Source organism: Acartia tonsa, chromosome 1, assembly GCF_053477335.1.
Source record: "Acartia tonsa isolate MP-2025a chromosome 1, ASM5347733v1, whole genome shotgun sequence".
NCBI lineage: Eukaryota > Metazoa > Arthropoda > Copepoda > Calanoida > Acartiidae > Acartia > Acartia tonsa.
This window is the reverse complement of record NC_137260.1, coordinates 53,491,540-53,503,602: the sequence shown is the minus strand read 5'-3', so window position 1 is coordinate 53,503,602 and position 12,063 is coordinate 53,491,540. Positions and strand designations below refer to the sequence as shown.

Sequence of the window (12,063 nt, the reverse complement as noted above, 5' to 3'; positions counted from 1 at the left end):
TGAAGTTGGTAAAGTCAAAACTGTTGCCAACCTATAACATTAGAAATATTTTTATTTTCAGAAAAAAAAATGATAAAATTTTATGTTTTCTGTGCGTCAAGAGAGTACTTTATGTAAAGGATTTGATTTTAAAGATTGTATATCAATATTTTTTTCAATCAGGGCCAAAAAAGTGGTTTAATTTTGGCAACATTATGTGCCATATGCTCTATGGGAGTCTGAAGGGGGATGGACCGTAAAGGGATGGGGTTAGAAATGGTTTTAAGGAGTGGTGGAGGGGGGAGGTGGTGGGTGCGACCGACCACTTGTTGTTGACAAAAGGGGTAATGAGAGAGAGGGATGAGATACGGGTCAGAGCAAAGAAGGGGGAATTTTTATTTTATATGGCAGGTATTTTGGTAAACAGGTGAGGGATCACACACACACACACACAAGGAGAGGGAGTGAGTGTGTGTGTATACACATATTTATTTCAACACATATACACACACACACACAGAGACCAACACTCCTTCTTTAACAATATATTATAACCAGCCCTCTGCTTGTGCTCATCATACCACAGCAGAGCTACCTAGGACCACACAACAATTTTTAAACAAATATGCATAATTTTATGCCATCAGGGTGAGGCCACTCGTTATATTTACTCAAAATTCAAGGCCTAAAAGTCAAGATTTATGCCATTTTCAAGCATAAATATGATCATTTCAAGTGATAATTAAAAAACCAGAATTGTAAAAGTGACAAGAATTTTTTGTGAAAATGTGATATTTAGAAAATTTAAGACAAAAAAATATTTTGTTAAATAATGGCCATTTTATGATTTAAAGCAACTAAACTTATTGTGATACAAATTGTAAAAGTGATGGTTAAAAGATCCTAGCTGGTTGTCAGCCAGGGACATAAGGACAGACATGGGGAAAATGTCTTTTCAGGGAAGCCAAGATGAAATTCTCAAACATGCTTGGATGACCAAAAGGTAGGGTATTTAATTGCAGAACTTTTTATACACTTGAACTATATGTAACTTATTCATGCTCTAGTTTGAATAGTTTGTTAAGTATACTTTATCAAAGTCTGTCTCTCCTTAAGATCCCGTAAACCGCTGGCCTTTTTGGGCTGTCAGCATGAAATATCCCTATTGGTTCACCCCCCACTTCTTCTAAGGGCTGAGCCATTTTTATTTCTCAATTACTTACTGTTTAACTAGTAAAATAATCAATTTGACATATGATACTGGGGAAAGATTAATTTCTCCCCTATTGTAGTATCTCTGACATTGGAATGTCCGTTTGTTTATGCATTGATTTTTATTATTACCTAGCCAACTAATGTTTAATTTATCGAGTGTACCTACTATACAATAACCAGACGTTCGTCTATACACTTCAGTAAGTTTAGAGGAACATTGTATTTAAACCCATCCGTCTATTTAAAAACAAGGATGACAACATCCATAAAAGCGAAGCACTGAAACGGTAGGACAAACGGACATTAACACTTGTATAGTGTCTATACTGAATTATCAGAATATAAAAGTATAAGAGTCGAAGCAAAATTGTAAGTAAATTTGTTGAAAAACTTCTTGATACAGGATAATGTTTATTGAGTTTATGGACATACTTACATTTTTAGGATTCGCTTAAAATATTGTTCTTTGTTGTCCCAGGAATCAATATACCAAAAATCAGATCAAACGGATAATTAGATCACATAAAAATTTGCTGTTAAAAAATTAGAAAAATCAACATGTTTAAAATGGACGTGCGGACCGACCCTAATTATAGAAAAGCTTCGCTTTTAAAAATATGATAATGAAAATGTCTTCATTCAAGTTATTAAAAAAACTATTTTTTTTTTAGATCCCAGTTAAAATCTCGAATATCATGGACAAATTACAAGGTAAGTTATTTAAAAACAATTTTAATACAGCAGCTACTTGATTATTACTTACACTGCAGGGACATCCAAGCCTTTTATTTTGAGGGGGTATAATGAGGTTTTTCAAAATTTGGGGGGGTTGATCTAATGGCCGGGTGCCTTTTCTTTATTGATAGATCTGTGAGACTCCTTTACTTTAGTAAAAAAATTAACTTTTAAACAAATTTTGAAATATTAGAACATAAATCAGGGGTTTAAATTTTCTCTCCCACCCTCAATTTCTTACCCAATTTATTTTAATTATTTATCCCTCACTTTTTAACTTGGGGGGGGGGGGGTGTTGATTATTGATTATATACACTTCTGAAATAATTGGCAAGGAATCTATGCATATTTATTACTGAGATCGATTATTATTACTTAAATCTCATAGATACTGAAAACCCTTAAATTTAGCGATTTTTATCAGAAATTAAATTAGAAAAATCTGTAATTCTTTACAGTTCTTAAACCTAGTATTTTGTATATCTTTAAAATATTGAGATTCTCAAGTCTAACTCCTGAGAAACCATCCATAAATAGTCCACTTTCAAATGATTTTAGGATCGATGGTTCTGTTTAACCCGCACCAGCCTAGCCTACTATGATGGAGACGAGGAGATGAAGAGAAAAGAGAAAGGAAGAATATATGTACGAGATATTAGACTGGTGGAAACTGTTAAAATTGATGATAGACCCTGTAGCTTTCAGGTATAAACAATGGGTGGGGTTACTATTATTGTATAGATATTTGGATTTGTATAGGTATTGTAATCCAAATATTACCAGAATTGCCCCACTACCGGGGAATATTCGGTAACTTTTTAAAGTCCATTTTCGACCAACTTAAAAAAGTCCCAGGATAACGCCCTTTTAGGATCTGATAGACTTTTCCGTATGCTTTCTAATGGTCTTGGTTTCATTTGAAAATATTAATATTTACCCCATTTTTATAGATAAAATATTATGAACCTGGACAAGAATACACCCTGTATATACAGAGTAGAGGAGAGATAGAGAGATAATATTAATATAAATATATATTTAGATAAAATATTATGAATCTGGACAAGAATACACCCTGTATATACAGAGTAGAGGAGAGATAGATAGATAATATTAATATAAATATATATTTAGATAAAATATTATGAATCTGGACAAGAATACACCCTGTATATACAGAGTAGAGGAGAGGTAGAAAGAGAAGAATGGATATTATTACTAAGGCATACTATAGAACATTACACCAAATTTTATAAGGGGTAGGTGGGCATATTTGGGACCTAATTTTTTAAAGATTGTTAGAATTTATCCTCTCCTAACCAACCCATAAAACGTTTAAAACTTTTGTTCATGGTATTACCCTCACCCTCCCAAAAAAGTCCCTGAACCCCCCTCCCCCCAAAAAAATCTGGTTCAAAGCCCTTAATTCTTAGAATTCATAAACACCAACCCCTCTTTCATTTAGAATTTTTCACCCCCCCCCCTCCAACAAAAAAAATATAGGTACAAAATAAAAGAGATATCTTTATTTGGGTCTTTTAAATTATCCTTTCATTTGGGTTTCATATTCCTGATATACTACCAGTGCGGTGAAACTATAGTTATGAAATCTCAGAAACCTGGCACGTCACAACCCCATCCTGGCGGACAAATACCATCCAGAACTGTGGACCAGCAAATGGTTATGCTGTGGAGAGCCTAGCAAACAATTTCCAGGTATTGTATTTTTTGCATTTGTCGAGTAATTCCTTTAATACTAGCGACTGGGCCCCTACAATCTAAGGGGTTAGGTAAAATAGCACAATATTTTTAATTAAATAGCATATAACCATCCCGGGACCTACATAAAGCTTTCATAAATAAATTAAGAACAACTGGATTTATGGACAAAAACATGTTAAATTTAGAAATGATTTGCTTTTTACAATTGTTATTTATGTAGTAAGTAAAGAAATGTGTCAGTTGGTTTTCATTATTAATGATACTTTGTAATTAAAGCGTAAAGATTGGAAATTTTCCCTTGTTTTTCCTTGTAATATTACAAAAAAACGAAACTTTTTTTTATAAGGTTTGTTCGTAATTTGTAGGGTTGGGCCGGATACCAAATTGTTGGCTGATTTTTATTGCCGGATAACCGAATATTGAAATAGCAAAAAAAAATTCTTCATAAAAATCGGCCGCCGTTTAGAAAATTACAGCCATTTAAAATTTAAAAAGTAGGGATTTTTGTAGTATAATATAAAAGATTATAAGGCCGGATATCCGGCCCAACCCTAGTAATTTTTAATGTATCTAGGATTTTAAAATTGTTCTATAGTTTTCAATCTTTTAATGAAGATTCCTTTAAAATTGAGGTATGACATTGATTGTCTCTACGTCAATTTTAAGATATTGTATTCTATACCTCTTTTCTACAGCCTTTTAATCATATGTAAGATTGCATGATTTAAATATTTTCGCTTTATTGTACCTAGGTATGTATTGTAACATCCCTGTTTTTTTAAGATAATTTTTTTTCAATCTTGTTTCATATCATATGTTGCAAAATTGAACAGAAATTATTAGAATGTAATTTACAATTTTCCTATTACATAACTTTCACATTGTAAAGCTAAAGAGATTTTTTTTTTCTTAATCTCCCATACGTTTTCATTTAGAAATCACCGTTTGGCTAAAAAGTCTACTAAGTAGTTTTATTAATTTTTTACAAAAAAAATCATTTTAAAAAGCGTAGGAAAAATTAAGACAATCCCAAACTTGCATGAAATGCTATACTCTTAAATAATATTTTGTTTTGGATGTTTTATTTTGCTTTTATTACCTAGTTTTCATTTGTTCATTTTTAGGATGTCAGCCAATCACCTGGGTGCCTAGACCTTCAAAATCTGACCCCGCCCCACCTCTGCCCTCAGATAATCTCGCCTCTGTTGCGGGCGTTGATACGCCCGGTATGGGCGGTAGCGGCGGTCTAGGGGGCGTCGGCGGGATCACGGCGGCCGCTAATGGTGAAAGAGTTGTGGTCGTCGCCGTGTATCCGTTTACCGCCATTGAGTCGGGAGATTTGTCGCTTATTAAAGGAGATCAATATATTGTTTTAGACGATTCACAGGTATGTTAATTCATCATTATTAATATCTCTTAAACGGTAAATATTTTACTGGTATAGCACAATAAATACCTCCATCCTTTAATGTCTCCAAACGGCTCGTTTAATGTGTAATAATATTTTTCTTCACATTTTTGTCTGTGCAATTTAATATGTGTTAGAGAAATTTTAAGAATCTTGAATAAATATTTGTTTTAAAGGTATTTTTAAAGAAAATATCCATTTTTGGAGTTATTTACACATTTTTTGAAATGCATCATCATATGTAAACCCTTCTATAACTCATTTTCTTTGGTAAAGAATATAATAATGAAAGGGAAACAGGATTATTGAATCGATTTCGTAATCCATGTATCTAGTACGTTTAGAAACCTCATGGAAAGCAAAAAATCTGTATAGTTTAATAGAAAAAAGGCATTGCGTAGCTTAATTGGAATTTTAGCTTTCTTTTAGACATTTTTTTCAAAGGACCATTGGTGGCAAGTAGAAAACTCAACAGGAGAAGTCGGCTTTATCCCCTCAAACTACGTCAAGAAACTGGACGACCTCGGGCTGACCAGCTTCGATTGGTACGTCGGGGACATGTCTCGGCAGAGGGCGGAGGCCATGCTGAAGAACGAGGACAAGGAGGGAGGCTTCGTGGTGAGGAATTCATCAACCAAGGGTTTATACACACTGTCATTATACACCAAAATACCTCATAGTCAAGTAAGTCATTTTATAACATGTTTTTATTGTACTTTTAAACAGAGTTTGAAATGTAAAGGACGATTTCAACATGCCAAAATGTAAGTCAAAGCTATCCATTACACACCTACATTACACAAATTGAAAACGTAGTGACTGAAGCCTTCCCTGGACCCACAAGCTTGCTACTTTATATAATAGGATAAGATAAAATATGTTTATCATGGAAGAACATAATTTTGGCAATTTAATTGTCTGCGCATACGAAAATAAGTAAAAGTATAATTTATTTATTTAAGGTGAAACACTACCATATAAAACAGAACAGCACTGGTTACTACTTATCAGAGAAGCATTGTTGTCCAACCATTGCAAAGCTTATTGAATATCATTCACACAATGCAGGTCAGTAATTTATCAGCACAACATACGGATGGTTGCCTAGAGTTGAATAGTAGATTCGCTTCGTATAGAAATAAGCATCTTTGAGTTTATGATTTAATTTTCCCCTAACGCTTAGGTTTCACATAATTTAAAATTGGATTGAAGTATGACATCTGCCATATTTAGGCAGGGATTTTGTCTTTATAAATGTGCTCCATTTTTATGTAATATATAATAAACAGGACGGGGAGCCTTCTCAAAAAAATCACGAAACCTATACGTGATTTCAGCTTTCTTTGGGAGTCGACACGTATTAGAATTGACGACTTTTACATCTGCCGCCCAAAAATAATTTTAGATTTATTTCTCTTTGTTGGTTATACCTTAGGTATTCCTGTTTATATTTATCATCAAAAATCAAAATTCAAAATATATACCTAAGCAACTTTAAAGGTTTTCTACCTAGTTGATACAAAAAAATGATATGAATTCGGAAAATAAAATCACGAAACCTATACGTGTTTTTCAGCTGTCGTTGGGGTGCCAACATATAGTACTATTAACGACCTCTCCATTTTCCCCCCAAATATTATTTAAGATTTATTTCACTTGTTGGTTATACCTTATACCTGTTTTCTACCTATCATTTTCTATTAATTTTTTACGTAACTGATTTTTTACTCCAGGTGGATTAGCATGCAGACTGAAATCACCACCAGGCCGTTCCAAACCGCCCACAGCCGGCCTTAGTCACGGCAAGTGGGAGATTGACCCCACAGAGTTGACCCTGCTCGAGGAGCTGGGCAGCGGTCAGTTTGGGGTGGTGCGCAGGGGGAAGTGGAAGGGGACGACGGATGTTGCTGTGAAAATGATGAAGGAGGGAACTATGAGCGAGGATGATTTTATTGATGAAGCTAAGGTTAATAATTATTTACTAAGATTGATTATTGAAGCTTTTCAAATGAAATTTTGTTATTATCCTTGCTTTAGAAACCAAAAATTATGTTAAATATTATAAAAGAAGGTATATGTAAGTTTGTAGAGTTTGATATATTTTAAATTCATTTTCTTGTAGACTACAGACAACTTTTACATAATTGTAGGACTTGGAGTCTTAATTGCATGAAAATTATTTGCTTCTGTGGGCCAAGAAATTTCCACTAATCTTAATAATAACGTTACTCGCAATATTAAGTAGCAAAAGAAAACTTTTTTAATGTCCTTATTTATGACGCGATTGTCAATTTTAATACAGTTAATTGAACTAAGTTTATTGTAGGTGATGACCAAGCTCCAGCACAACAACCTTGTCCAGTTGTACGGAGTGTGCAGCAAGAACAGACCAATATTCATCATCACCGAGTACATGAAGCATGGCAGCCTGCTATCATTCCTTCGCAAACACAAACCAAATCTTTATTCTGATCATTGCACTTTGCTAGATATTGCTCTTCAGGTATTTTTGATGCTGCGGCTATTTTATAGCCACTGCAAGTGTATCCGTCTAAAATATTTTAATGATTTGTAAAGGATTTCTGTCTGTCTGCGTGTGTGTGTGTACCGAATGACCTCGCTAACTACTGAACCAATATGTTTCCATTTTACAGGGTAACTTCTCATAGGTCCTGGGAAGGTTTGTTGCTATTTCGGGGGAGGGCACCACCACACTCCTGAGAGGAATCACCCATAGGGAAAAAATTCCCCGCTGCCACCCCCCAAAAAAAACGCTTTTAAGGGCTCAAATAAGTCTCTAGGGGCGTAGCCCCTAATTAAAAATATAGGGATACTGTCTTTCGAAGGGGTATAAGAAACGCTGATTATTTCTTACAAAAATTGGCCTTGAATTGAACTCTCTACGCAGCTTTACCCTGTGCTCAGATTTCTGTCCGCAAAATTTTTTCCCCCAAACTTAAAAAGCTACAAAAAAGGAGAGTGCAGAAAAAAAGCGTCATCCATCTAATTTTTTTTAGTTTTCTCTCATAATTAAACATTTAAGAATGATTTTGCACCAACCATTTTTTTTTCTCGAAAATATTGAACTAATCCTATTGAAAAAGGGGGGGGGGGCGAAAGTGACACTTTTTGAAACCAAAACTAAAAGTCAACAAAGGAACTCAACTAAAAAAGAGTTACAGGTCTGAGATTTTGCATGGCAGTTGCTTTATAGGGGTACAATATGGAACTGTGAAGAAACGGCGGCGCAACCGCCGAAAACCGCCGTTTTTCCGCCAAATTTTTGTTTGCCTTTTCTCGGCGGTTTTCGGCGGTTGCGCCGCCGTTTCTTCACAGTTCCATATTGTACCCCTTTAAAACAACTGCCATGCTAAATGTCAGACCTGTAACTCTTTTTTTAGTTGAGTTCCTTTGACTTTGACTTGGTTTCAAAAAGTGTCACTTTCGCCCCCCCCCTTTGTCTTTTTTTTCAAATACCTACCTTTTTTGTTTCTTACCGTAGAAAAAAAGCAAAATATGGTAAATTAAAAATTATTTTTTTACAGGTATCTCGAGGTATGGCCTACCTGGAACGCCACAATTATATCCATCGAGATCTGGCCGCCAGAAATTGTCTTGTAGGACAGGAAAATATAGTCAAGGTAACAATCATTTTCCAGTATGACTTTCAAACCGATGAATATCCATTGGATTGGAACCGGTTCTCAGCCACAATAAAAAATCGTGCATAGCAGCGTATTACAGAAACTATTCCATAAGTATTGAAAAAAAAATCATAAAATTATAACAAATTTTGTAAGACCATGCTATCGGGCAGTCAGGGCTGACAAAGCTGGTTTTAATCAAGTGTAATTTTTCATTTCAATATCTGCGGAAAGCTGTCTATAATACGATGCGATAAATTACGAATCATAAACTGTATAGCATACCCAGGGAAGGACAATAAGTTCTAAAAAAGAAAATGTTCAGTATTTTTACTATATAAATAGGAGAAAAATAGAGATGGGCGGAGTAAATAAATTAAACTTGATGGGAAAATTTACAACCCTGTAGCATACATAATTTGTTTTTTCATCCTTCTGATATGTTAGATAAGAATTCCTAGAGAAAGGACTTCAATCGTAGCCGCCAGCTAGGTGCCGTGTTTTGGGCAAAACTCTTTCTATATTGTTTCTGCATAAAAGCTGTTTTTAAATAGTCTATTTGTTAAAAAGGCATTTATTTGTATTCGTATTTTTATACACCACGAGTTTAGAGATCAACTCCAAATGTTGAAGGTTACTAAAAAGTTATTTTATTAAATAGGCTATTTTTTCAGGTTGCAGATTTTGGTTTGGCAAGATATGTGATAGATGATCAGTATACCAGCAATGGGGGGGCTAAGTTTCCTATTAAATGGAGCCCTCCAGAGGTAAGGAGTAGGATTGTGTGACGTACTGTCATATTATAGAGAAGCTACAATTGTTAAAATAATTCTTAACTGCAATATTTTTCTTAGATTCCTTAGTAATTATGTTATTTTTCTTTGGGTTTATAATCCGACATTTTGCACCATTATCGCTATTTTTAAATTGACATGAAAAGTATCAAATCCGTATGGAAAATTTTAACATTGTTAGGTAGATAATTCATTCTTGTTCATTGAAAGTCTCTATTGGCACGTTTTATTTTATATATTAGTTTTAGGAATAGAATATTATGTAACCTTAATGAATTTTTTAGCTTGAAATTTATCTAATATACTCTTATTACCTTTTAATTTTCAGGTCCTAAATTTCACCCGTTTCTCGAGCAAAAGCGATGTGTGGGCGTACGGCGTACTCTGCTGGGAGGTGTTTACCTGCGGGGAGATGCCCTACGGCCGGGCCAAGAACCCCGAGGTGGTGGAGCGTGTGCAGCGCGGTCAGATCCTGGCCCAGCCGGCCGCCTGTCCGGCCCAGGTGTACGAGGTGATGCGGCTGTGCTGGGCTGCATTACCGGAGGACAGACCATCCTTCAGGTCTATCAAAGAACAGCTGACAAATATTACACAAATTCTCCAAGTGGATTAACAACATTAAAAATATCAAGACTTTCAATTAAATAAAAAAAAATAATTTAACATGAATGAAATATTCTTTACTTCGATTTTAAAAGTTTTATAAAATTTTATTTTTAAGAGATCCTCTGAAAATATTTTTTCTTTTAAAATTTACTCACAATTCAATTTTAAATCTAAATTAACTTTATCTACTTTAGTGTTATACCTACTGAAACTGTTTGTAAAATAAAAATCAATTGTTTATTTATATTATTTAAATGCTCAATAACTTTTAATACATATTTATAAAACCTTTATTTTATTTTATGTAAATAAACATTTCTAAAGAATAAAAAAAACATTCCATAGTTGTGAATGAAATTTAGAATATATTAAGATGAATTAAAAAAAATATTGCCAGAAAAATGTGATAAATTCTAAAGCATTTGCAAAAAAAAGTATTCCAGATATTTTAGTATTGGCCTATTTCCTATTGTACTTATGAATCAAATAACGACAATCAATTTTAGTTTAATCTCACACTGTGTTTATGAATGAAGAAAGTTAAAGGTAGCGTGTAAACAAAAAGACAACATTAGCTCTTTATCTATTATAGGTATAAAATGATATCTGTTTGGTGTTTTCCCTTGGTCGGGCAGGCATGCATCCCCTTCCCCTTATTTTGAAATAATCGAATATTAGTGTTTTTTTTTACTTTAGGTTAGGTTATTTTGTGTACTGGTAAGCCCTATAGGGATAGGACCACCCCTCCGAGGTTAGTTACAGAAATAACTATGTTAACCCATTATTTTAAATTTTCATAGATATATAGGGCGTAAGGTTAGGGTTTTCAGGCACTTTTCAGGGAAAGCACCATCTGATCCTTCTTGCAAAATTTTGGAACTTTTATTTTTTTTATTATATTTGCCTTTCTAAGGTTGCCCAAAAAAATACGTCGCCAATCAATGTTTACTTTTTTGTCCAGAGACACAGCGTCATTATTAAGTGTTATTGATAAATTAAGTATAAGACATCATTTATTTTATTATTGATTGATTGATAGTAGCGCAGCTACTCTATTCAACATTGTTTCTATGTAATAAATTATGTATCTGTTTAATTGTTAATGACTAAGAAATACATTCTTCATATAAAATATATATTTTCTAATTATGTAATCCCGTGTTTTTGTGAGAAGCGAAGTAGATGTTCTATAATTAGGATTACATGTCAATACGTTAAAAAATTTAAAAAAATGAGAAATCAGCTGCTATATCAAACCTTATCTAATAATTTTTTTTAAATGAAGTTTTTTAGGTAATGAGGCAGAATTCCTAAAATTTCGAAATTAGTTCCTATTTTAGGAACACGTAAAATTCTTTTAAAGATCTGTGTGAAAATCATTATTTAACATTCAAAAATATTATTTTCGCTAGATTGTGATAGTTATGTTTTTAGTTAAGTTCCAAAAATATCCACAGGGCGGTGTTTTTTATTTTATAATTTTTGGCGATTTATCTAGGGAGGCTGGTGATACCCTCCCCCCAAAATAGCTATAAACCTTCTCGGGACTTGTAAGAAGCTACCCAGTTAAGGAGAACCCGATTGGTTCAGTGGTTAGTGAGATCCTTCGGTACAGACATCCTGTTACTTTATTATAAGGTATTGTATATACATTATACGCAGATATTTAAATTTGCCGTCAATTTAGCTGATCTCATTTATTCGTCAGTTCCTTCAACCAATAAAGGGTGGGTGGAGGGCAGCTTATACCAATAACAAAATTAGTTCGAGAAAAAAAATCACGAAACCTATACGTGTTTTTGAGCTGTCGTTGGGGGGCAACACATCGTAAAATTGACGACCTCTCCATTTGCCCCCCAAATATTATTTTAGATTTATTTCACTTGTTGGTTATACCTTATACCTGGGTGGAGGGTATCGTTTATTTTCAGAGTACTTGAAAATATAAGGCAACATCCAA

At 33.9% G+C, this 12,063-nt stretch overlaps 1 protein-coding gene across 4 annotated transcripts; it reads left to right on the top strand.

Annotated features, from left to right (window-relative positions):
* Positions 1–59: 59 nt before the first annotated feature.
* On the top strand, positions 60–11,257 carry Btk (tyrosine-protein kinase Btk29A). 4 transcript variants are annotated; one of them, XM_080176290.1, is made up of 15 exons: positions 60–113; positions 627–982; positions 1,866–1,905; positions 2,488–2,634; positions 3,064–3,152; positions 3,545–3,645; positions 4,776–5,038; positions 5,504–5,743; positions 6,022–6,127; positions 6,793–7,025; positions 7,386–7,562; positions 8,605–8,700; positions 9,378–9,470; positions 9,826–10,649; positions 11,065–11,257. In XM_080176290.1, the coding sequence occupies exons 2-14, from the start codon at positions 918–920 to the stop codon at positions 10,108–10,110; spliced, it is 1,935 nt and encodes a 644-aa protein (XP_080032416.1). In that variant the 5' UTR covers positions 60–113; positions 627–917; the 3' UTR covers positions 10,111–10,649; positions 11,065–11,257. The 4 variants fall into 4 exon arrangements, with proteins under 4 accessions (XP_080032416.1, XP_080032410.1, XP_080032401.1 ...); XM_080176284.1 differs by lacking the exon at positions 60–113 and having other exon boundaries at positions 269–982; positions 9,826–10,623; positions 11,086–11,257; XM_080176275.1 differs by lacking the exon at positions 60–113 and having other exon boundaries at positions 269–982; positions 9,826–10,623.
* The last annotated feature ends 806 nt before the right edge of the window (positions 11,258–12,063 follow it).